We start from the raw sequence: 26,602 nt of genomic DNA, 5'->3' as shown, positions 1-26,602 counted from the left end.
AAATTTTAACCCAAAGCATTTTCTGTTTCTGATACTACTTTGTTAAAAGTGTGCAACTGAATATAAATGCTGGTATTTCTATTGCTGCAAAATGAAAAAGGGGTTTACTTTAGTAACAAGCACAAAGCTAATAGGTCAGTTTCACTTTCTTTTACTTAATGCCTCGTTAGAGAACCAAATTTCACTATTATCAAGAACAAAATTATCTCTAATCTGCTCTACCTATCTCTATTAAGTACCCTGTATTTATTTCACATGCATGATTTATTTTATAAAATACAAAAGTTTCATGTGGAATAAAAGTAAAGAACATACAGTAGAGATCAGTGCTCAAAGTACAAAATTAACAGTGAAAATTGGAGCATTATGTTAATAACTATGGTTTTCATAAATTTGGTTTTCATTCAAGCTAGTGGCTATGCTTTTGTATAATGACACATCTCTAACACAGATATTCAAACTAAAGTTTGTTATCCTCCTTTCTCAAGAAATGTTGTGCTCATGCCTTACAGAAATTTGCTAAGACCTGCACATTGTTGAAAGTGATTTCTTGGGTTTTTGTTTTTCCTGACTTATTTTCCTAGACCGATCCCGTTGAGAACACATATGTACGGAATCCGAACGTCAAGTTTTACATCCAGTCAAGGTCTACATCTCCTTCCACATCTAGTGAAGCTGAGCCAGTTAAGGTGCCTCATTGGAGCAATATTGCTTCCCAACTTTTCACTGTGTCAGGAAAGGGGGGATTGCAAAAAAACCAAAAAACCAAAAACAAGTGAAATCTGACTCTTCTTTTAATCAACTATATTGTGTAATAAGTCACATTATATTGGCAATCATTACAATTGACTGATAATGTAGGTAGGTGTATAGAAAAATTTCCCCCCAAATTCAACTTGGAATAGACAGAAAATGTATTTAATCATGAAGGTAGTCTGTATTTTAAGTAGAGAATGATATAGAACAGAGTTATGTAAATTTGGAATTATCAGATACAAACTGTAGGCACATGGCAGTATCAGGTGCCATTCTCACATTCTAATCTAGTAAGACATGTTGTAACTGTTACTGCATAAATAGAGCTTAAAATTAAAATTGCCACTGCTGGCAACTGAATAGTTTATTCTGATTGCTAAACTAGTAATAGGCATTTAATTAAATTATGCCTTTTAATGGTGTAAAACCTATTGTATTTGTACCTCATGTCAAATAGTGGTTTTAAACAGCCAATTGGCCAATTTTCTCAAGAAAATCGTTTTCTCAACAAGTTAGAAGGCTGTGTCTCACCTCAGTTAAGGCCACCCTGCCCCAGATGCAGTCCCGGTTCTTCACTCAGTGTACGGATCCGACACATCTCTTTTGCTTCCCGTTCTGCTGCCCATTCTCACCAGAGCTGTGCCTAGCATTCCCGTAGAACGCTGTCTCAAGTGTCAGTTGTACTCAGATTCTGACTTAGTTTTTTCCAATCCTGTGATAGACTACCTCAGACTGGTTAATGAGACCCTGTGCTTTTTTTTTACTTTTATTGTTTTAATATTTTAACTTGATACATTTTTAATGTTGAAATATTTCCATCACACAAAATAATAAACACCCATGTAATCATCATCCACAGATTTAAGAGATATGAATGTTTTGTCCTATTTTTTTTTCAAATTTGTATTCAAAGAAAGCAAGTAGTCCAGACAATTGAATTAAAATTTTCTTCCTTGTGCCATTCCCCCATCTCTTTTCCCAGACATATTTAAATATCCTGAAATTGAATTGTATCCTCTCTTCCTTGGTTTTACATGTTTATTTCATTTGTATCCATAAACAATATATAATGGTGTGTATATTAAATTTACACAAAGGTTCTTTACCTTTTTGCAACTTTTTTGATTCAGCATGTTTTTGACGGTTACTCAGATACATGTCCATTTAACTCATTTATTATAACTTCTGCATAATATTTTGTACGAATATACCGCAACTATTTATCTGTTTTCCTATTGTTAGATATGTAGGTTGTTTCCAATTATTTTGTTACTACAATCAATGCTGAAGTGAACATTCTAATAGCTATCTGCTTTTGCAAATGTGTGGTTTGTTTAGCATATATACCTGGAAGTAGAATATTTTGTGTGCTGTATGCATTTTCAACTTTAACTAGATTTTGCCAAGTTATTTTCCACAAGTGCTTGGACCAGTTTTCACTCCCACCAGTGGTGTGTGTGAGTTTTCTAATTTTCCCACATTCTCACCAACCCTTGGTACTGTCAAATGTTAACTTTTACCAATTTGATGGGTATGAAATGGCATTTTTGTTTTAATTTTCATTTTCTGATTTCAAGTGTTATTGCGCATCTTTTTATATGTTTATTGGCCATTGGTGATTTACAGTTCATATCTTTTGTCCATTGTCCTATTGAATTATTTTTCCTATCTGTCAGTATTCTTTATATATTCTGGATATTAATCTTTACCTGGCTATATGCATTGCAGAAGTTTTCTTCTAGTCTGTGGCTTATTTTTAAATGTTATTTGTGGTATCTTTTTGTCTTGCAACAGTTTTTATTTTAAAGTAGCTGTATCGTTCAGTCTTTTTCTTTATGGCTTCTGCTTTTTATGTCTTTTTAAAACATTTCTTCCCTTCACAGCAGTTATAAATATTTTACTCCTTATTTTCTTCTAAAAGTTAAGAGAAATTATTACATGTTTAGGACTTTAATCAGACTGGAATTTATTATTACATATTATGAGAAATGAGGTTCTAATTCATTTTTCTCATATAAATAAGCAACTCTCTTTTATTTCCTGCATTGATTTACAAAGCTATGTCTGCTTTATATAAATGGATCTGTTTGGGGGTTCTCGATTGTCTTCCATTGTTCTTTTTATCTATTCCTGCACCAACATAGTCTTAATTACCATAGCCCTAAAATAATTCCTGATATTCGCTATGGTCAGCCACATGTACTCCCAACCATCTTATTCTTCTTCCTTTTCGTTTTGACCCATTAGTTTTACACATGACATTTAAGGACACTTTATCAGGTGTCAAGTGGGGCTTTTGATTGGATATAAATTTATAAATTTATCTGAGGAGAATTTACATCTTCGTGATATATTGGGTCTTTTCATCTATGAATATGGTATATATATTTGGATATTCTTTTGTTTCCTTCAGTCAAGTTTTGTTATTTTCTTCATGGGTGTACTCCATATTGCTTGTTAGATTTGTTCCTAGTGCCTTCAGGCCTTACTCCCTGTGGTGAATGGGATCTTTTCTAAAATATATTTTCTAAATTAGGCATTGTTGCTCTTTATAAACTTGGTTGATCTTGTATCCAGCACCCTTGCTGCCCTCCTTTTAATTCTGAAAACATCTTTTGGGCTTTTTATGTAAATTCTAGTGACAATTTTGTGTCTTTTTAAATGTTAAATTATAAATTGGATAAAAATATTTTCAAGCTGTTTAAATTGGAACAAAATTCACAATTAAGCAGAAAACTCTGAGAAACTCAACTGAATTCCGTTTTAAGGCTGTAATATATATATAAACTATTCTGATTTTTGGACGTTATACATTAACAAAAGCAAAGAGAGTCCATCCATTTTTCTCTTAATATTTTAGAATATTCTTTACCTCTATATAAAGCTAGTGGTTTCCTGTTGTTTACCTGCTTAGCATCCCAATAGGAAGTCTTTTTTCACATCTTTTTCTACACTTTACTAATCCAGTGATCTTATTTTACACAGGAACATCCAGTAAAATCACTGGTTCCTTTTATTCAAAGTAATATCTTATAATAATTTCCCATAAAATAAAGATATGACTTGTAACTAAATTTGTAAATTTGTGTATAAATTCTAGATCCCAATAATAATCTAACTTCCTTCTTTGGAAATTGATTTTCACACAAAAATCCCACTTTCAATCAATCTCTGTATAAACATACCCAAAAGTCCACAGAATTGTGTTGCGTATATATAATATGCATTCTGTAGGGCGTTAATATTTTTATTTCAAATCTAGTTAAAAACTTTCAGATGTTTTTTGGAATATGGCATTTTCAATTGAACTTGAAATATCCTCATTTTTATGTAGATTACATGCTGTGACTTTTTTTGTGTTGTTCTGTGGATTCTCTTTTCCACATTTTTATTTTTACATTTCCATACTGAAACAATTTTTACTACTTGAACAAATATTTCACTTGTAGATATTGGAGGCAGACATTTAAATTATCAACATTGTGAGAATTTTAGCTTCATTGAGATATATTTTGCCTTATTGATATTTTCTTTGGCTTTATTTACCTTGATTTATTTCTAGTGACGTTTGAAATGGATGTTTTTCATAACATTTATTTCTTTTTTGCCTCTGGATTCAGACTGTAGACAGTACTCTACTTCCAGTTCACACACCAACCTTAAGGAAAAAGGCATGTCCTGGTTCAACTGGCATTCTACCCAAGGTACTCTTCTCTGCTTATAGCACAGTGTGTTCTGAGACAGAAATGGAAATGGCTTTCTTCTGCTTCCTATATTTCCCGGAACTTTTTTTTTCTGTTGATTTTCTTAAAATTGCAAACTTGAAAGCTTAGAAAGAAAATAAATTTGGTTATTAATGGAAATGATCACCACTGAGAAAGGTAGAAGGAGTGTCCAAAGTTTGATTTGGTTTGATTTTCTTCCATCTTGTTAAGTTCAGTGTTTTAAAGCCTGTTATAGTGAGGAGCAGTGCTTAGAAGATGTGTTGTGAGGAAAGTACTAAGTTGAGGCCATTTATAAAAGAATCTAGGATTGAGGTTAACAAACCATTTAAAAAATGATTGCAGTAAAATCGTCACACACTCTAAAAAGAGAATAAGAGCAATGTATTTAACAAAAAGTGAAAGTGTACCAGAAAGACATGTCTACAAACCCAATGAAAACTATATTTGCTATTTCAAGAAATTAAGAACATGATAGAAACTCTAGAATAACAAAAATTAGAAGCAGTAAATCTCAGAAGTGAGGGTGTCAGAAAAAGGACTTGAAAAGAGGTAGAAGAAATCAGGAGAAAGAATTAGAAATTAAGGTAATATGTAATGATACATAATTTCAGAAATATACACTAACCTGTATGGGATCCAAGAGTAAATAAGCTCAACAGATGATTTATGAGAACTAGAAGATGGGAGGGAATTACTTTTAAATCAAGAAATGAGGAAAGAAGTAAAAAGTATTTGAAAAATGTGATGTATAGAAAAGAAAGGCAAAGATAATAGAGTCTCTGTAAAAAGAATGCATTCTTTCTTTACAGACCAATAATTTACTGGAATAAAAATCCTGTTGTGTGTCATCAGAATCTTTAATTCTGTCACATGTTACACTGTCTGTAGTTAGAGAGGTGAACATGAGCCCCTGAATCTTTAGGAGTAAATCACACTGCCTGCCATAGTTTAACCAGCACCTCCCAGTTGGATGGTTGGTCCCTTAAAATTAACGCTCTGCTAAAGCATTGCTTTTCTTTTCTGCTGTTGCATACTTAATTAAAATTTTGATGTCCAGAGTAGATCTCTGAGGGGGGGTATATAATATGTTTTGTAAACAATTTCTTGGGTATTATGAAGAATTACTGTAAAAAATTTGTCATGGCCACAGTTACTTTATTGCTGTTATTTTCAGACCTGTCTTATCATTTGAAAGAAGGAGAAAGAATGAAATGACCTCAAGCAGTTGATTAATTCTTCTTTCATTGTAATAAAAGCCTCCAGAACCAATCAGTAAAATAATTCAGAATCTTTAGTATTAATATATTTTGAACAATCAAAAAATGTTAGCATGCCTGACCAGGTGGTGGCGCAGTGGATAGAGCGTCGGACTGGGATGCGAAGGACCCAGGTTTGAGACCCCCAAGGTCGCCAGCTTGAGCACTGACTCATCTGGCTTGAGCAAAAAACTCACCAGCTTGGACTCAAGGTCGTTGGCTCGAGCAAGGGGTTACTCAGTCTGCTGAAGGCCCACGGTCAAGGCACATATGAGAAAGCAGTCAATGAGCAATTAAGATGCCACAATAAAGAATTGATGCTTCTCATCTCTCTCCCTTCCTGTCTGTTCCTGTCTCTCACTCCCCTCACTAAAATAAAAAAAAAAGAAAAGAAACATTAAAAAAAATAAAGAGCAAAACCTTAAGAGTACAAATAGTATACAGGAGAAATGTTGAACAAAATTTTATATGTTGTGCCTGACTGGGTGGTGACACAGTGGATAGAGCATTGGACTGGGATGTGGAGGACCCAGGTTCAAAACCTCAAGGTCAGCCCTGGCCGGTTGGCTCAGCGGTAGAGCGTCAGCCTGGCGTGCGGGGGACCCGGGTTCGATTCCCGGCCAGGGCACATAAGGAGAAGCGCCCATTTGCTTCTCCACCCCCACCCCCCTCCTTCCTCTCTGTCTCTCTCTTCCCCTCCTGCAGCCAAGGCTCCATTGGAGCAAAGATGGCCCGGGTGCTGGGGATGGCTCCTTGGCCTCTGCCCCAGGTGCTAGAGTGGCTCTGGTCGCGGCAGAGCGACCCCCGGAGGGGCAGAGCATCGCCCCCTGGTGGGCAGAGCGTAGCCCCTGGTGGGCGTGCCGGGTGGATCCCGGTTGGGTGCATGCGGGAGTCTGTCTGACTGTCTCTTCCCCGTTTCCAGCTTCAGAAAAATACAAAAAAAAAACAAAACCTCAAGGTCGCTGGCTTGAGCATGGGCTCACCAGCTTGAGCATGGGGTTGCTGGCTTCAGCATGAGATCATAGACATGACCCCATGTTGCTGGCTTGAGCCCAAGGTCATTGACTTGAGCAAGGGGTTATTTGCTCTGCTGTAGCCACCCCCCATCAAGGCACATATGAGAAAGCAATCAACGAACAACTAAGGTGCTGCAACGAAGAATTGCTGCTTCTCATCTCTCTACCTTCCTGTCTGTCCCTATCTGTTTCTCTCTCTGTCTCTGTCACACACACAAAAAAATTATATGTTGTTAACAAATTAGATACTTGTGTTTTATTCACTGGCATGGAAGTCCCCCTGCTTTTGACCTGTGTCTTATGTAGTCCTTGGTTCTTTTTAAGATCATGTTCTACCTCTGAAAGTTTGAGAGATGGCAGAGTCAGAAAGAGACTTATTTACTTTGTCCAAGTTTGGGTTCCTTCATCTATATGAGGGAATAATACCTTTCTTTCCAGGCGTTGAGTCCATCTTGTGAGAGGATGTATGAAAAGTACTGGCCCAGAGTCTGTTCCGTGGTTGGTGCTTGGTCCACACAGGAGCAGTCACATAGTTAGCATACAGAAAGTCTGTTCTGTGTAAAGCAGAGTCACATCCCAGTGCCACTTTGAAGCTGTCCAGGGGTCCTGAGCAACTTCTAGAATAGAATAGTGTGAGGTTGGACTAGAGCCTGTGGCTGCTCTGAATTTGGGAGTCTTAACCTCATTCCAAGACCCCAGTGCTCTGCTAGTCAGCATTCTATGTAAAATGACTTCTTGGTTTTAAAAAATTTTTCTTTTGTGGTGTGTAAATCACTTATCCCAGTTGAGAAAAGTAGAATTTATTTTTAACTTAAATTTTAAAGCTTTGAATATTCTCTTTAGTTTTTTGTTAATATGCAAAGTTAGTCTCAACTGAAATAAATACTACTTTAATACCGTTTTTCATCAGTATTTACATATTATTGGAATATAGAATAAATTTCTTACCAGTTTAACTCAGTTGCACATATAAAAGGGAAATAACTAGCCAAATTTATTTTCAAAACTAATAAATATGTTTTCAGTGCTTACTTGTACCAGCACCATTTAGAAGGCTTTGTTTATATGAATACTCCTATAGCCACCCCTAACATAGGTACTATATTGATCCTAATTTATAGAATGAGAACAGTGAGACAGAGGAGTTAAGTAATTTGCTCCTAAGTTCACATTAGCATGTGGCGGAAAGGTAGTAATAATGCATTTTTACTATTAAGATATGCTAAGACAATTTGGAGAGGAAAGGAGCATTCTAGAGAGCTAAATTCTGCATTCATTTACTGTCACATAGCTTAGACAAGACCTCGAAAATTTTAATCGCTGGGTTTTCAGTAAGAAATTTTAGGCTACCATCTGTCTCTAGAATAATGTGTATGTGTTTTTGTCTGCTCAAGTGTAATACTGCCTGCTTCCATGGAAGGAAACAGGTTTTTAAGCATATGATTTGTTCTTGGTCCCAGAAAATCAAATACATGATTTATAGTAAGGCAAAAACTTTAAATTACTCTTTGTTCTTCCCAAGGAGGTCTGAAAGCATTTTGAATTTATTTCTGTAGGTATAAATATGCAAGATTTCACATAACTCTGCTAAAGAATAATTTGAAGAATTGATAAAGATCCTGAAATCTAAATTTTTTTTTTTTTTTTTTGTATTTTTCTGAAGCTGGAAACGGGGAGAGACAGTCAGACAGACTCCCGCATGAGCCCGACCGGGATCCACCAAGCACACCCACCAGGGGGCGATGCTTTGCCCCTCCGGGGCGTAGCTCTGCCGCCACCAGAGCCACTCCAGTGCCTGGGGCAGAGGCCAAGGAGCCATCCCCAGCACCCGGGCCATCCCCGCTCCAATGGAGCCTCGGCTGCGGGAGGGGAAGAGAGAGACAGAGAGGAAGGGGGGGGGGTAGAGAAGCAAATGGGTGCTTCTCCTATGTGCCCCAACCGGGAATCGAACCCGGGTCCCCCGCATGCCAGGCCGACGCGCTACCGCTGAGCCAACCGGCCAGGGCCCTGAAATCTAAATTTTTGAGCTCACAAAAGCTAGTTTGTTTTGTAACTTTATTTAAGAACATGGATTATAGAAATACGTGGTGAGAAAGGAAGAGTTCATTCTACTCCTATTTAGAAACATTCTAGCAGCTGTTGTGGGGCACAGAGATTCATAGTGTGAAAATCCGTTAGTCAATGTATGTTTTTATCCATTTGTTTTGCAGCGCAAGTCTCATCAGTTTTTTGTCAAATCTTTTACTACTCCTACCAAATGTCATCAGTGTACCTCTTTGATGGTGGGTTTGATAAGACAGGGCTGTTCCTGTGAAGGTAAGAACACAATGGTAAGAAAATGTGACTTTAAAGTCCTAACAGTTACACATAAATTATAATCAAATAACTTTATTCTCTTTATAAGGTATGTAAATGTTTGTTTTAATGATTTGCTTTTCTTTGGATAACAGGAATAGAGACAATAAAATGAGCACTTTGCTAACATCTTTTGAATATTGAAAAAAATAAGATAGCCCCACAAAACTTTTTAAAGGAGAGATATATTTAAGTGCTTTATTCATCTTTATTTTATTATTCAGGGGATTTTGTGGTTTTCGAAAAACCATTAACCTATATAACCTATAAGACATGAAAGTTATCCTTGAATCTATTCATTTAATTTTAATTTGGGTTTTTTTGACAGATATTATTGAAAAATCGACAATGTGTAGTATTTTTTTAGAAATATTAAGTGTCTGCCACTATGCTTTAAAAGATATTTTATTCCTAGTATTAATAGCAGAGGTTTCCCCCTACCGTTCACTGATTCATCCACCGCGTGTTGATGGAATGGGCACTCTGTGTTTCTGGGCACTGAGCACAGAGTACCACCCTCCTCACATCCTCGTGGAGCACACATTCTGAGATCAGGGAGTCAGGGTCATTTGAACAGAGAACAAAGTGTGTTTGTTTGGGCACCACTTTATTTTTCCTACAAATTTGAAAATGTAAATCATTTAAATTATAATGCAATAGAGTATTTGTATATATTTTAGAAATATGCTTTTTAAAAATCACCTGAGACCTGTGACTATAACAATGCCTCATACATAATTTACCACTGTATCTTATGAAAAGGGTGAGGGAATAGTTGCTGATTCAAATTCTGATATTAGTTTACATTTCTTAGGGTTGGAGGGACATGAAGGGAAGGGAGTCGGTCTTCAGCAGATGCTGAGTTTTCTTTGTACCATATGTTTGTGATTAGCCTGAAGTGGAATACTTTGAACAGAGGGGATTAATAGCATCCAAGGCGATGCATTCTGTTTGGTTAGTTTTCCCAACCAAGTGGCAAATCCCAACTGCATCATCTTAACTGGTTTGTTAGATACTACATGGGTTGAGAGCTAAAGAAAATGGGCAAGTTCAGAGGCGGATTTAACGGTGGGTGCACCAGACGCGCACCCTGGGCCCCAACTTCTGAAGGGCCCCCACAAAACCCCAACTTTACATTTTATTTAATGTAAGGGGCCCAGTATTTTCTTTTGCCCCCAGGGCCTCAACCAGCCTTTATCCACCTCTGATCAGGTTGGAAAGTGGAGGTTTGAGAGTTTTGAGTGGATGAAGTGATGAGTGTGAGTGACATGGCCCAGGAGATACAGGTAGAGAACAAGGACAAGGCCAGAGCCATGGGCAGCATGGCAGAGGGGAGGTAACACGTGAGGATAACACAGTGATCTGAGAAGGAATAGGCTCTGTCATTGACCAGAAAGCTGTTTCTGAAGTCAAAGAAGAAGAGAGTTTGTACAGTTGTTAAGCCTTGCTTAATTGTGGAACTTAGGTAGTATTAACTGACCCTTGAACATGGGTTTGGGTGCCAGCTCCGGGCACAGTCGAAAATCCGAGTAAAACCTAAATCCTAATACAAATATTGATCGACTTATGACCTATGCAAATTACAACCATTCGACTTTATGACCACAATCGCTAGCCACAACTGCTCTGCGTCTGGCAGTGCAAGCATTGCCCAACTGGGCCTACGACAGTGCGACCAGCTTCTGGCAGCACTACCATCTCTGCGTGCACCATTTCAACTGTTATCTCAGACTCGGTACAGCAATTTGTGTTTTGTGTCTTGGATATTTTTCATCAAACCCCTCCCAAGATGTCTACCAAGAGGAAATTGTCTTTGCAAATATTAAACCAGTTGTACCACTAATGCATTGTTTTACTTAAACCTGACGAATGTAAAAATAAGAAACAAAATGGTGTAGAGATGATCAAATGGCATAAAATGAACAAAGAAAATTATGATATATAACAATAATGAAAGAAAATTATGATAAAATATGACTTAAAGATTTTTATAACATCATATCACAGTACTGTACATATAGCCTACTCAACTTACGACCGGTTTATCGGAACCAATCGTGGTCATAAGTCGAGCACTCGCTGTAGTCTGTTGTTGACCTGAAGCCTTACCAATAATGTAAGCAGTCAATTAACACATATTTTGTATGTTATATGTATTACGTATTGTATTCTTACAATACAGTAAGCTAGAGAAAAGAAAGTGCTATTAAGAAAATAATAAGGACAAGAAAACACATTTACAGTATTTACTGAAAAAAATCTGGTCCTGGCCGGTTGCCTCAGCGGTAGAGCATCAACCCAATGTGTGGAAATCCAAGGTTCAATTCCCAGTCAAGGCACACAGGAGAAGCAACCATCTATTTCTCCACCCTTCCCCCACAGCCATAGCTCGAATGGTTCCAGAAGTTTGGCCCCTGGCACTGAAGATGGCTCCATGGCCTCTGCCCTCAGACGCGGAAATAGCTCCATTCTGAGCAACAGAGCAGTGGCGCCAGATGGGCAGAGCATTGCCCCCTAGTGGGCTTGCCAGGTGGATCCCTGTCATGGTGCATGCAGGAGTCAGTGCATGCAGGAGTCGGTCTCCCTGCCTCCCTGCCTCCCTGCCTCTCGCTTAATAAAAAGAGAAAAAGAAAAAAATATGCAGATAAGTTGTCCCAAGCAGTTCAGACCAATTTTGTTCAAGGGTCAGCTGTACTTATAAATGTCCTTTTTTTCTCAGATGCAATCGAGTTAATAGAAGAAAAACAATTCAGTTTAAGAGCTTATTTTCTCTTTTTAATTTATTGGGGTGACACTGGCCAATACGATCTTATGATCGTTTCTAAATGTCATTTTAAGATATGTTTATCAGAAAGAATCCTGGGCAGATACTTGACTCTAGGTTCCTTATCATTTTTTATGAATCAGAATCATTTGTAATTTTATAGTAGGAATTTTTGAGATCTTCCTGACTCTTCCTCTCTAGAATCTCATGCCGTGAATCGGGACCTATTTTCTAAAGCTGTGGGGACATGTCAGACTCTGCCTGTGCTTTCATAAATGAGTGATAATGTCATTACAGCCTCTAAAGATTTCTGTCATTTTGATTTCTTCTTGGATGTTTGTGGTTAGATCTATTTTAGGATAATTATTGTGTTGCTTCCACTGCCCTTTGGAAGGCAGGTTCTGTTATTAGACACTCTACTTACACGTGAATGAGCTGTCTTATAGAAGACTGGCTAGTCTTGGTCAGTCAGTACTAGTCCATCTAGCCTCTCCTCCACAGCATCCTTTTGTGATACACAGTCCACTTTACTGTGTGTGCCTACGACAGTCTTTCCATTCCGCTCCTGTTTTTTCCCAGTTACCCTCTAAAATCCTGCTTTATGTAAATAGATAATTCTTCATCTGTAACCCCTCCCAACAAGCTTGTTTTAAATACCTTATCCTTTAATTCTCACCCAACCAAGTCTCAATGAAATTAAATTTATTTTTATCATTTTGTCTTAAAATCTCAAATTCATCATGGGAGTATCAAGAGGTATCCTGGCACTATTGTTAGTAGCCAGGTGGGCAGGTTCTGAGCCAGACTGCATGGGTTTGAATTGCAGCAATACCATTTATGAGTTCTGTGACCCAGGGCAAGCCCTGTATAAATGGAGGTCATGGCCTGTGGTGGTGCAGTAGGTAAAAGCGTCGACCTGGAACACTTAGATCGCCGGTTTGAAACCCTGGGTTTCCCTGGTCAAGGCACATATGGGAGTTGATGCTTTTTGCTTCTCCCTCCCTTCTCTCTCTGTCTGTCTCTCCCTCTCTGTCTCCTTTCTCTAAAATGAATAAATAAAATCTTAAATGAATGGAGGTCGTGGTACCTTTCTTAGATTGCCATAGAAAAGTTGAAAGCACTCAATAAATTAACTATTATTATCTTAATTGTAATTTAAGTGCGTGTATATATATATGTATATATAGATGTGTGTGTGTGATATATATAAAATGACTCCCAAATTTACTCTTAATTTATACCATTTTAATCATTGAACAATTCTATTTTCAAAAAGAGGGATTGGTAAAATTTGCAGATAGTGCCAAGATGTCAGATAATTTAACATCCATCAGTGACTCTTGAAAGGAGAATTCCAGGGCATAGACCAGGTTGCAGGAGATGGAGGTAGAGAGAAGTTCAGAAACTGCTCTTTTAGGAATTCAAAGTTTAAATCAGCCATTTCATTCACAAGATTACGTTTTTCCCCTTTTATTTGCTTCTCAGTTTGATCACTAATGTTAACACAGAACAATATTACAATAATAAAAAAAATACTATTTCGTATTGAAATTCTTTTTATTGAACAAATGAACTGGCTCCCCAAATGACAAAATAGTTTTTTGAAATAAAATCAGAGAGCAGTGTTCATCTACCTTGCATGTGATGAATGCTTAGTAGTTTTTCTTTTTGTAAAATGAATTTTTATTGAACAATGTTTATTTGTGTCCCTCCAAAAGTGTGTGGATTCTCATGTCATATCACGTGTGTAAACAAAGCTCCTACCGTGTGTCCAGTCCCTCCTGAACAGACGAAAGGTCCCCTGGGGATAGATCCTCAGAAAGGAATAGGAACAGCGTATGAAGGTCATGTCAGGGTAAGTATCATTAAGTTAGATATAGATTAATTTTTTAAAGTTCATTAATGAATTAAAATGTAAGCTAGTCACCTGACAAACACAGTCCTTGACAGAAAACTAGGTGAATAAAATTGACCTAATAATTTTATTTCACCCAAAATAATGATTTGAAAACAAAAACCTGGCCCTGGCCGGTTGGCTCAGTGGTAGAGCGTCGGCCTGGCGTGCGGGGGTTCTGGGTTCGATTCCCGGCCAGGGCACACAGGAGAAGCGCCCATTTGCTTCTCCACCCCCACCCCCTCTCCTTCCTCTCTGTCTCTCTCTTCCCCTCCCGCAGCCAAGGCTCCATTGGAGCAAAGATGGCCCGGGTGCTGGGGATGGCTCCTTGGCCTCTGCCCCAGGCGCTAGAGTGGCTCTGGTCGCAATAGAGCGACGCCCCGGAGGGGCAGAGCATCGCCCCTGGTGGGCATGCCAGGTGGATCCCAGTCGGGTGCATGCGGGAGTCTGTCTGACTGTCTCTCCCCGTTTCCAGCTTCAGAAAAATACAAAAAAATAAAAATTAAAAAAAAAAAAAAATTAAAAAAAGAAAACAAAAACCTAGTCTTTGGTTGGAAATCAATTCCAAGATGTTTAAAAATTTTCTGTGCTGTCTTGATCTTGAATGAACAAATGTTGAACTCCCATAAACGATCTTGGCAGATGCTTGTAAAGTGTGGTACTCTCACAGCGTGGCATGACCTCACTTGAGAGATCTTGAATGGTATTTAAACTGTAAGCTGTGCTTCATCTTACTACCAAATTTGACTTTTATGCTACTGAAAGAAATCCATGAACGTTATTTTAAAGAATTGAAAGTGAAAGTTAAAATGGTACCATTAAAAAAATTTTCAGAATAAAAAGTCATTCTGTGTTTGGAGAATGTATTCTCACATTTTATTAATAACTTAATGTATTCCATCTACTACTTTACCCACCAAAGTGGAGACTTCTAACACGTGTGCGTTGGCTTCAGGTTTTCACTATGCAGTATGTATGTAATTGAAAGGGCTCTGCTGACTTTAAGTTTGGGTGTTTTTGTGTGTTTGCCTAAGATCCCAAAGCCAGCCGGAGTGAAGAAAGGGTGGCAGAGGGCACTGGCTGTAGTCTGTGACTTCAAACTCTTTCTGTACGATGTTGCGGAAGGAAAAGCATCCCAGCCCAGCGTGGTCATCAGTCAAGTGATTGACATGAGGTAAGCTTTTGAAGGTGAAAATATTTATATTTGTATCTTTGCAGCATAGAAATAAAAAGTGTGTGATTTTTTTCTTCTAATTATATTGCCATGTTTTTATTTAAATTTGATTTCATATTAATTTTCTAATTACTATAGTAACATAATTAAATATAGGAAGTAAAGTGTAGTTATAAGACAGGTTGGTGTCTGGGGGGTCAGAAAAAAGAAGCTAATATTTGAATCCAAAGGACTAGTTTAAAGGTTTCTGGGGTAGTAGAGGCCTAATGTGTGGTATTTATACCATCACCTGAAGGCTGAGGATAATTTCCATGAGAGGAAAGGAAATAAAATTTCAAAGTCAGACAAGCCCTTGGAATATATAATGCAAATGGTAAACATTTAAGTAAACACATCACGAATGTTTCATGTCCCATTGTCAGACTCGCCCCTGCCCCATGCAAGGCTCTCATTCATCTCTTCTCCTAACTGCAGCCCTTCCCCTGGAGTCATCTCCTTAATGCCTTTCAGCCCTCGCCTCTGCAGTGAGGGCTCCCAACCCCCATTCCAGCCCAGAGCTGCCTCCACGCAAACTAGGATTCCTGGCTGTGGATTACACTGGATTGTTACACCAGCGTCTCTAACAGTATCTTTCCTATAAACATAGAATACGAAGGGATAAGCACAAGACATGTTAGCAAGGAAAATCTGACAGTGCCTGCTGAAGGACTAAATATAGAAAGATGAGGAGAAGGATCCAAAATAAGACTAAGGCATCAAGTCTCCAAGACCAAGAGGATGATGATACCAGTAACCAAATTAAGGAATAAATTATTGTGAAGCAAGTCTGTTTTCGGTGTTGAAGCCACATTAAAATGAGCTGTGTTAAGGGCACTTGAGATGTAGTATCAGAGGTTAGAGGGTCCAGTCTGCTGGACACTCTGGAGTCCTGCCAGCATTCAGACCCCAGTGCACTTGTACCTTACTGGCCTTGGGACTTTGGGTACACCAAGAATTGTTCCCAGCTCTTGTATAATGTGCTGCTGTACAGCTATTGATAAATGACTGTGGACACTATCAGTTAAAATGGCAGGGAAATAAAAATTTTAAAACAATTTAGTTTGGATGTTTTGTGCAATTCAGTTTTAAGAGTTGCTCCATATGTGTTATTTGGATATACACCCAAGACTACACACATAACCACGTACACTGAATTCTCACGTTTCACTTTTCCTTTAGGGATGAAGAATTTTCTGTGAGTTCAGTCTTGGCTTCTGATGTTATCCATGCAAGTCGAAAAGATATACCATGTATATTTAGAGTAAGTATGTGTACTGTAATTTGATCACTGAATTATTTGTTTTTAATGAGCGTATGTTTTGCCTCTCCATACAGATCACAGACTTACTGGGGTTAGGACCAGATCCTCTATTCCTACTATTCCTATGTGTATTCCATGTGATCCAGTACTTGAATGAGTAGACTGTTAGTGCTAAGTATTAAATTTTGAAAGACCTGTACAGAGTGTTAATATATGGCTTCTAAAGTAGGTTTCCTCTTGGATAATTTGGAGTCACAATTGAATTTTCAAATAAATACCACTACATGGAAATTGACTAAGTGCAAAGTTTCTCAAGGTTCATAAAAATGGAAGTTTTTTTTCTTTTTAATGTCATTTTAAAAATTAACATGTTCAGTTTGGGGACTTTGTGGTAATCATTCCAAAATTTAGTGGCTTAAACTACCAGGGATTTATTTTTCACTACCCCGTGGGTCAGCTGCACAGTTCTTCTGGTGCTGACTGGGGTCCCCTCGTGTGACTGCATTCAGCTCATTTGGGGCTGGAATATCCAAAATGACCTGCTCTAACATCTGGGGTTGGGTGCTGGCTGTTTGCCGGGCTGTCTGTGAACTCTCCACGTGGTCTCTGATGCGTCAGTAGACTGGCTGAACTCTCTGTGGCTGGCCTCCAAGAGAGCAAAAGACGCTGACAGGCCTTCAAAGGACTAGACCCCCAAAAGGCATAATAACCCTTTTGCAGTCTTTTTTTTTTTTTTGACAGAAAGTTAGAGAGGGACAGATAGAGACAGACAGATAGGAAGGGAGAGATAAGAAGCATCAATTCTTCATTGCAGCACCTTAGTTGTTCATTGATTGCTTTCTCACATGTGCCTTGACCAGGGGGCTGCAGCCAAGCCAGTGACCCCTTACTCAAACCAGCAACCTTGGGCTGAAGCCGACCTTGGGCTTCAAGCCAGTGACCATGGGATCATGTCTGTGATTCCACACTCAAGCTGGCGAGCCCGTGCTCAAGCCGGTGACTTCAGGGTTTTGAATCTGGGTCCTCCACATCCAGTCCAATGCTCTATCCACTCCACCACTGCCTGGTCAAGCCCCCTTTGCAGTCTTATTAATCAAAGCAAGTCTTGAGGTCAACCTGGGTTTCAGGGAAGGGGATAGATTCCACATATTGATAAGAAAAATGGAATTTCATAGAAAGAATTATTGGAGGCTGTCCACAGTGCAATCTTAGATTGGTGATTTAAGATAATAGAGGTAAAAAGAAAGGAATACTGCCCTAACCTTCTGCCTGTATGCTTAGTACTTGTCTCTGAGTCTTTTTTTTTTTTTTTTTTTTTTTGTATTTTTCTGAAGCTGGAAACGGGGAGAGACAGTCAGACAGACTCCCGCATGCGCCCGACCGGGATTCACCCGGCACACCCACCAGGGGCGACGCTCTGCCCACCAGGGGGCGATGCTCCTGCCCACCAGGGGGCGCCGAGACCAGAGCCACTCCAGCGCCTGGGGCAGAGGCCAAGGAGCCATCCCCAGCGCCCGGGCATCTTTGCTCCAGTGGAGCTTTGCCTGCGGGAGGGGAAGAGAGAGACAGAGAGGAAGGGGAGGGGGTGGAGAAGCAAATGGGCGCTTCTCCTATGTGCCCTGGCTGGGAATCGAACCCGGGTCCCCCGCACTCCAGGCCAATGCTCTACCACTGAGCCAACCGGCCAGGGCCTTGTCTCTGAGTCTTATACATATCTAAGGAAAGTCAGACAAAGATTATATTTGGTCTCAGTTCCTAGACCAACAACTATACTCTCTGCAGCCGCCAATGGAGCCTTCAGAGGCCTACTTATCTGTAACTGACAAACATAGTGGGATGTTGTTGTCATGCTGCTTAAATTACTTTTAAGAAAGGGTCCAAATACATAAAATTAAATCTGCTCTGTTATAAATGCTGTTTGTATAATTATAAGCTTATTTAAATAGTAACTAAAGTGAGCTGATCTTCTCTAAGATAATATGAGTTATTGTTATGGAATAACAGACAATGTAAAGCATTTTTCAGCATTTCAAACTATGTAAAACAAGTTGAAAATCAGTATGGTATAGTGCTTACGAGCATGGACAGGGATCCCACTCTTATTGTGTGCCCTTGGGGAAGTTAATTTCTTTCCATCACAGTTTTTCATATATAAAAACAGTATGTGATAGCTACCTATCTTATGAAGGTGTTGAGAGGATTAGATGAGTTAATACTTGAAAAGTGCTTTGATCAATGCAGAGGGCTCAGTAATTACTCAAAAATGTCAGTTGCTATTATATGAGTGTATGTACTGCATTTTTTAGTGATAGTACCTGGCACTTGATAGCAAAGAAAATAAAAACAATACTAACATTTAGAATGGTATCTGCTACCTTTGCTTTGCCATGAATCTAATGCTAAAACTAGTTATTCTTCTGATTAGGCATAGTTAACCCCTGCTAGTTTTGTTGGCTAGTGCTAGGCAAACTAATCTAAGCATAAAACTGACTTAAAGGCTGTCTGTTTTCTAAAATCATGAATTTTGATTGAATTTTCCTAGGTCACAACTTCCCAGCTCTCAGCATCTAATAACAAATGTTCAATCCTGATGCTGGCTGACAGTGAGAATGAGAAGAGTAAGTGGGTGGGAGTGCTGAGTGAGTTGCACAAGATTTTGAAGAAAAACAAATTCAGAGACCGCTCAGTCTATGTTCCCAAAGAGGCTTACGACAGCACTCTGCCCCTCATTAAGACCACCCAGGCTGCTGCAATCATAGGTATTTGTTCTTCCCGTTTATCATGTTGTCGTTATTGCTTACTAACTACCTTGTCAGCAGGGACTGGCCTTCATCTAGGAATGCCCAGTGTCCAACCTGGTCTGTGGGGCATCACAGGTGCTCAGTGACTGTGTATTGAACGGATGAGACCATATTAAGCTTTGTTTCTCAGTAAACAAGAATAAGTATGCTTTTCAAATGTGTTTTCTTCTGAAAAAGCTGCAGTGTTAAAGTTTAACTTTTAGCATATCTATTTTCTGCTTGTGTGAATGAGAACAAGTAGTTTAATTTTAAAGCATAAGTTTCTGTGTAAAAGTAGATACTAATTACCTTGCAAAGGTTATTGGGAAGTTTAAATAAGATGCAGTATATAACACAGAGTGCCCTGTACATAAAATGCCCTAAAAAATGGCAGCTTTTGTGTGTGGAAGTTTAAAATTTTGCCATATTTTTATATACACATCAACTCTTTTGTTACTTTCTAGTAAATAATGAGAAGTTTAATGAGTAGTTTAAATGCCTTTCCCAGGTGTTCCCTCCCAAAATAGAACTAGGCCACTAACAAATGAGACTTTTAATTTTTTTCACCCTTTATTGAGTAAACACTTCTTTTTGTAAATACTGATATAGATTATTTTTTAATGATTGTTCTATTAAAAAAGATGTGAAAGGAAACTTAATACTAAAAATTGTTACTTTTATTTTTAAGTTATTTTTTCAGGTTTTTATACCAAATTTTATTATCTATTTTGTTCTGTTTTACATAGGTTTTTACCTCTTAGAAATGTTTCTTATTTATTTATATTTTACCTAGATCATGAAAGGATAGCTTTGGGAAATGAAGAAGGCTTGTTTGTGGTGCACGTCACCAAGGATGGTAAGAGAAACTTGTGGGGCAACTTGAAATTGTTATACTAGAAAATTCTAAAACTCTAGTTTCTAAATTTTAAAAAGAGCATTACTTATTCTATAATTGAAATTTTCCACACCTAAGTTGGTATATTTATAAGTCAGCAGATAACTTTTTAATTTCTGTAATCACCATGAGTTCTGAAACTTCCGCATGCAGTTGTCTTCCTGGTGTCGGCTGACTTAGCAGTCCCGCTGTTTGAGCTCAGGCTGCCTTCTCAGGGGGACCATGGGAGGAGTCGGCTTCCTCTTCCGGTTGCTCTAGTGGCTCTAGGAGAGGGGACAGTGATTAAGATGTATTAGGTGTCGGGTTTCTTTCCCATAGTTTATTGCAAAGGAATTTTTTTCTAAAGAGGAATTAAATACTGGGTGAAATAAAAAGAAACCAATTTCATTTAGCATTCTTGAGTACTGTGTTCTAAGTTCTATATTTATATCAAGTTAGATCATGGGAAAACAATGTGTTTAAACTTCATTAGTTTATCTACCCATGCAAATACTTTTAGTGAAATGAGTTACTCTTTTTTTTTTTTAATACGAACTCCATAGTAAAAGTTCCCTAGAAGTTAGTACCAGTAAAAAGGTTTTTTTGTCTTTGTTTGTTGTGAAGATCTGGCATGCTTTATCACTGTGGTTTTCAACTGTTGGTCCATGGGCCTGTGCTGGTCCACAAAGCAGTAACCACCCTGATGTTGTATGAAGATCATACAGTCTATAAATGTTGGTCCACAGACAAGCAGTTGGAGACCAATGCTTTATTTATCACATAACAACTCTTGGCCTTGGCTGCCAGAAATCTCAGTGCTAAATTTAATACTTTATTATAAGTGAGTTAAATTATCTTGTAATGGGTGTAGTCATCTTACTCTTTCTCTGTATGATTTCTGAGTGCTTATTCTTCTCTGTGTGTGTCTCTGTTGTTGACTTATGTTATTATTATATCTATTATAAGTTGACTTACATCCTTTTGAGTATAATTGGGATATGATTAATAAACATTATTTTGCATCTGATTTATTATTATTTGTTTGCATAGAAATTATTAGAGTGGGTGACAATAAGAAGATTCATCAGATTGAACTCATTCCAAATGATCAGCTTGTTGCTGTGATCTCAGGACGAAATCGTCATGTGCGACTTTTTCCTATGTCAGCTCTGGATGGACGAGAGACTGATTTTTATAAGCTGGCAGAAACTAAGGGGTGTCAGACCATAACTTCCGGAAAAGTGCATCATGGAAATCTTTCATGCCTGTGTGTGGCTATGAAAAGGCAGGTCCTCTGTTATGAACTATTGCAGAGCAAGACCCGTCACAGAAAATTTAAGGAAATTCAAGTCCTGTATAACGTCCAGTGGATGGCAATCTTCAGTGAACATCTCTGTGTGGGATTCCAGTCAGGATTTCTAAGATACCCCTTGAATGGAGAAGGAAGTCCGTATAGTCTGCTCCATTCCAATGACCACACGCTGTCATTTATCACACATCAGCCCATGGATGCCATCTGCGCAGTGGAGATCTCCAGTAAAGAGTACCTGCTGTGTTTTAACAGCATAGGGATCTACACCGACTGCCAGGGCCGGAGATCGAGACAGCAGGAGTTGATGTGGCCGGCAAACCCTTCCTCTTGTTGTAAGATTCTCTTCCTTTTGGCCGTCTTATCTCTCTGTCTTTTCCTTCTTCTACTTTATCCCTAGATGTATTTCTTGTTAATAATAGGTTATTTTTAAGTCATTCTTAAGGTTTTTCTTAAGTATTAATTATGTTATTTATGTAAAGTAACCCTGTGTGGTTAAGCCTAAGTCAACAATGCAATATTAACATGCAGACAATTAAAGCTAATCTTTCTATGGAATATTTTACTTATATGGATTTTTTAGCCCATGTTATTATATTTTTAAATAACCCTAAATGTGTAGTTATCTTCATGGTCCTCAAAAATACAGTGTGATTGATAGCTAATAAGACTTCTGGAGAAGTGGATACTAAGTGAATTAATTCATATGTAAAAGTATAATATAGCATCTATAAGAAGTGTTTATTCAGTTTTACATTTTTATCTAGATAGGTATATATTTAAAATTGCTTATTATACTCTTTCAAGAAATATTAAGACACTAATAAGTTTTGGAATACTCATTCTGTACCATTTCACTGTTTAAGATATAACAAATAGGAGGAATATTCAACCCAAAATGTTTTGTTTTTACTGGAAGGTTCTTGAGCATGTTTAAATGCTAAAGAAAAGTAGCCACGAGGGAACTAGGATAAGGTTGACTCTGTGGTCAATGTAGGAACTGGAGTGAAATCCCCAAGAAGGCCAGAAAAGATGGAATTTAGAACAGGGAAGGATGTGGCTAGAGGAGTACCACCTCTTCCACTGTAACTGGGTTGCAGGGGCGATGGGCATGTGTACAGTTAAGCTTCAGGGTTCAGTGGAAGGTGTTTGTAGACAGCCATACATGCTTATTTCAGAAAACTTAGAGAATCTAGATAAAAATAAGAAAAGAAAAATACTTCTAATCCTACAAACCCAGACTTTTTACTATACTGAATGTTTTGTTTCTTCTGAAAAACTTACCTATGGTATCCTGTTTAGAATGAATGCTGTTTTGTAACCTAATCAGATAATAATTCAAACTTTGGCTTCTAATGTGGAGTAAGAGTTGGAATATCCGGCTTTTATGAATAGTTCTGCCAAAAATATAATTTGTGACTTTAGTATGGAGAAGTTATTTAATCTCTCTCTGCTTGTCTCACCATTTACCCCTTCTTTCAGTAAGTGTATTCTGAGCATCTATGCTCTTCATGAGGCTGTGCTGGGGGCTTTGTTGCACATTCATAACTGTCAGCAGCACTCTTACCTGAAGAGTTCTCTACTTTATAGGTTTATTTCACTGTCAATAGCTTAACTACTTCAGGAATCACTTTAAAATGCAATGAAATTCCTTTACAGAACGCGTATTGGCTAAGAGTATTATATTTTTGGTGTTAACAAAATTCTTCTGTATTATAATGGCTATAAACTCTCTTCACTGATGATGTACATTCTGTTTACTTCAAAAAGGTTTTGATATTGTTATATGATAACAACAGGATTTGTGTGAGATTCCACTCTATAATTATTTAGCATAGATCTTTCAGAATGTTTTGGTTTAAGTTAACAGTAACTCGCCGGCTGTCCCGTCTGCTATCTCCCAGGTTACAATGCGCCCTATCTCTCAGTGTACAGTGAGAATGCGGTCGACATCTTTGATGTGAATTCCATGGAGTGGATTCAGACTCTCCCACTCAAAAAGGTAATATAACCTTCAAATATGGGCAAAGTGAACTAATGAGTCTAAGTGAAACACTAATATGACTAGCTATATTTCACTAATTCAGCTATTGCTAGCATATATAATTGATTTGGGAATTAGCTAACAGTAAAAAAACAAACAAAAATCAGGCTCTTGAATTTTATAAATAGCTCAACTTCATACTGTTTTAATTACATTTAGTTTCACTGTGTAAAGTATTGTGGTTATAATGAACAACTAGAATATAGCTAGCCTATGACCTAAAATGTCAGCATTTCCTTCCGCTATAATTTAAGGAGCTCTAAGGTATATTATTCTTAATATAATCACATAATCGTATGCAATTTGAAATCCTATGAGAACAGATTTACAGGCTAGAAGAGTGATTAAAATTAGAACCCAAACTGTGTTTAAGCATCTCATAGTTAAGAAATGAAGGTTTCACATATTCCTAGTAAAACAGTATTTTCCTTTAACATTTCCCTGCGATAACATAAAAGGAAAATTTTCCAAGTAGTATAGTACAGTTATTTTGCAAAGATGAAGAGTGACAGTTTCATGTAGATATATGTAGCATGTATCATAAGTTAGGGTACAGAGTTTAGAAGAAATGGTAAAAGAAAATAGTCAAAATCTTATTTAAAAATCTTCCTCAACTTAAACCATATCATTAGTGAATAAAGCACTTGTAAATACTGCCACATTATATAAAGCTACCAAATACGTCCTCCAGTTTGTAAATTTGGACTGTTTACAATTAGTTTTCCCTTTTATTTTTGTTATGTAAAATTTTCAGTAATATAGAACAATGTATAACATGTAAGAAGTTTAACAATAAACTGATCACTTGTGAATGAACCTCCTAACTTAAGGGCCAGAATGTCACCACTGTTCCCAACCAGCTTGTGTATTCTTCTCTTATCCCATACTCCTGTCTCTCCCCAGGGAAGTCACTATCCCAAATACTGTTTATCATTTCCTCTCTGTTTTTAATATCCAGAATTTTTTGTATATTTAAATATTCCTAAACAATATATTATTCGGTTTTGCTTGCGTTTGAGGTTATAAAGTGTTATGTTGTATGTCGTCTTCTGCCTTGCTTTCTTGATGCATCTACTGTGTTTCTAAGATTCATCATGTTGTTACATGTACCAATCACCATGTTGTTATGTATTGTTCTTTGCTTTCGCTATATATAAAATACTGTGTTGGGTGAATAGGTCATAAGTTACCTGTTCTCTGATTAGCACATTTGAATTATTTCCCAGCTTTTTGCTGTTGTGAACATTGTTGCATAAGTCTCCTGGCATGTGTGGCCAGGAATTTCTTTAAGTCATATACCTGGGAACAGAATTGGTGGAACACAAGGAATGCAAGTGTTCAACTTTACAAGCTAGTGTCAGATCACCTTTCAAAGTAGTTATACTGGTCAACACTCCTGCCAGCAGTATATAAGAGTTTTTGCTGACCCACATTCTCTTTAATACCTGCCATTGTCAGAATTCATAGTTTTATAGCCATTATAAATGGTTATAAAGTAGTATCTTATTGTAGTATTAATTTGCATGTCCCCAATTAACTGTATTGTTTATAATCTTTTGCATATGTATTCATACTTTATATTTCCTCTTCTGTGAAATGTCTGGTCATATTTTTTTTGCTCATTTTTCTTTTTGATTGGTCATTTTCTTACAGATTTATTGACATTTTTCTATGTATATTGTAGATACAAAGTTAGTAATGGGTATGGTGAATCTTTTCCCTATTTATGACCTATTGAACAATTTTTATGGTATTCTGCTGAATATTTATTGTTATAAAATAAGTTATATTTCCTTGCTGAAAATATATTGTTATAAATTTTAAATAGTTAAATGTATCATTCTTATCCTTTAGATTTATCCTTTTACTGTTGTTTAAGAAACTCTTTTCTACCTCAAGGTCATAAAGATAGAACCTTTATTTTTTTAATTTTTTAAATTTTTTTCATTGATTTGAGAGAGAGAGATAAAGGGAAGAGAGAAAGAGAGGGTGAGGGGAGAGAGTTGGGGGGTGAAGGGGGGAGAGAGGAGAGAGAGAGAGAGAGAGAGAGAGAGAGAAAGGGAGAGAGAGAGGGAGAGGGAGAGAGAGAGAGAGAGAGAGAGAAAAGCACCAGCTCGTTATTCCGTTCAGTTCACTCATTGGTTGCTTCTTGAATGTGCCCTGACCAGGGATCAATCCCATGAACCTCAGTGCACTGGTACAACCCTTGATCTACTGAGCCATCTGCCCAGGGCCAGGACCTTTATTTTCTTTGGAAAATTTTGCCTATTACATTTATGTATTAATCCATTTGGAATTGAGTTTTGTGCATGGTGCTAAGTAGGGATTGAGTTTCATTTCTTCCATATAGATAACTATCAGTTGCATCACCATTTGTCTGCAGTCCTTCCCTGGTGTCGTGCAGTTTTACCTCTGTTATCTGTCCATTCATTTTTTGTTGATTTTCTCAGAGGGCTACATTATGGAGAGGAAGGATAAATTAAAGGTTCTAATAATGTATATGTGGTTTATAAATAGGCCAAAAGTTTTATGCTTTAATTTTTGAAGGTGTTGAAAGACTAATTTAATTTTTTATTATTTTAGGTTCGACCTTTAAACAGTGAAGGATCGTTAAATCTTTTAGGGTTGGAGACAATTAGATTAATATATTTCAAAAATAAGATGGCAGGTAAGAATATACACATTAATAGCGTCAATGGAAATATTATCTCTAAATTGCCTGCCTGTGTCTGACTCCAGAGTCTGTGGCCTTGGCCACTACGGTACCCTCTCAGTAGATTAAAGTAAACGACTGGACAAAAAAGCCATTCTGTGTAATAAGCTGGCATGCTGTGTCAGCAAGTATGTGTTTCTGACCTACCTTGCTATTGTTTTGTGGAATACCAAGGTAAGTAGAGAAAGTATGACTGACATATTTTCTGTACTTTTAATACTGTAAAACCTAAACATGATTCGTAGCACTAAAATTATGAAAATTTATCCAGAATTTCTATTTGGAATACATCTTCTGCCAATAGATGCTTTGGGCTTAGAACCTTTGATATGCTAATGTTGACATAGGGGGCAGAAGCAGGGACTGGAGGGGAATTACTGGGGTTCCCAGAGTCTGGAGAAGGAGTGGGAGCCCTCATGTTACAGAGGGAGAAGGGCAGTGTACAAAGTAGTGAGGTGCTTCCCTGCCAGGGAGATGGCCACATGGAATTCAGTAGGTGGCTTGCCCGTCAGAGTGCATGTGGACAGTCAAAACCTCACTTGTAATATTATTATAATACTCCCTTCTATATAATAAAGTTGTGTCTTAGCAACAAATTTCTGCTTAACAGGTATTCATAAATTTATGATGTTTTGTGGTAGA

The 26,602-nt window shown here is 37.7% G+C and overlaps 1 protein-coding gene across 8 annotated transcripts in view; it reads left to right on the top strand.

Annotated features, from left to right (window-relative positions):
• Nucleotides 1–26,602, top strand: part of CDC42BPA (CDC42 binding protein kinase alpha) — a 230,502-nt gene that overhangs the window by 182,809 nt on the left and 21,091 nt on the right. For 5 of the 8 annotated variants that reach the window (XM_066381622.1, XM_066381591.1, XM_066381657.1 and 2 more), the window contains 11 exons: nucleotides 585–689; nucleotides 4,377–4,460; nucleotides 8,964–9,069; nucleotides 13,591–13,727; nucleotides 14,801–14,940; nucleotides 16,159–16,240; nucleotides 18,783–18,999; nucleotides 19,814–19,876; nucleotides 20,945–21,538; nucleotides 23,108–23,205; nucleotides 25,831–25,915. In XM_066381622.1, coding sequence (XP_066237719.1) covers nucleotides 585–689; nucleotides 4,377–4,460; nucleotides 8,964–9,069; nucleotides 13,591–13,727; nucleotides 14,801–14,940; nucleotides 16,159–16,240; nucleotides 18,783–18,999; nucleotides 19,814–19,876; nucleotides 20,945–21,538; nucleotides 23,108–23,205; nucleotides 25,831–25,915 — 1,711 coding nt within the window. The remainder of the gene's footprint in view (nucleotides 1–584; nucleotides 690–4,376; nucleotides 4,461–8,963; nucleotides 9,070–13,590; nucleotides 13,728–14,800; nucleotides 14,941–16,158; nucleotides 16,241–18,782; nucleotides 19,000–19,813; nucleotides 19,877–20,944; nucleotides 21,539–23,107; nucleotides 23,206–25,830; nucleotides 25,916–26,602) is intronic. The other 3 variants (XM_066381642.1, XM_066381601.1, XM_066381611.1) reach the window with 2 other exon arrangements.

This window comes from Saccopteryx leptura, chromosome 1 (genome assembly GCF_036850995.1).
Source record: "Saccopteryx leptura isolate mSacLep1 chromosome 1, mSacLep1_pri_phased_curated, whole genome shotgun sequence".
NCBI classification, from domain to species: Eukaryota; Metazoa; Chordata; class Mammalia; order Chiroptera; family Emballonuridae; genus Saccopteryx; species Saccopteryx leptura.
The sequence above is the reverse complement of the archived record's forward strand: the minus strand, read 5'-3'. Positions and strand labels throughout refer to the sequence as shown.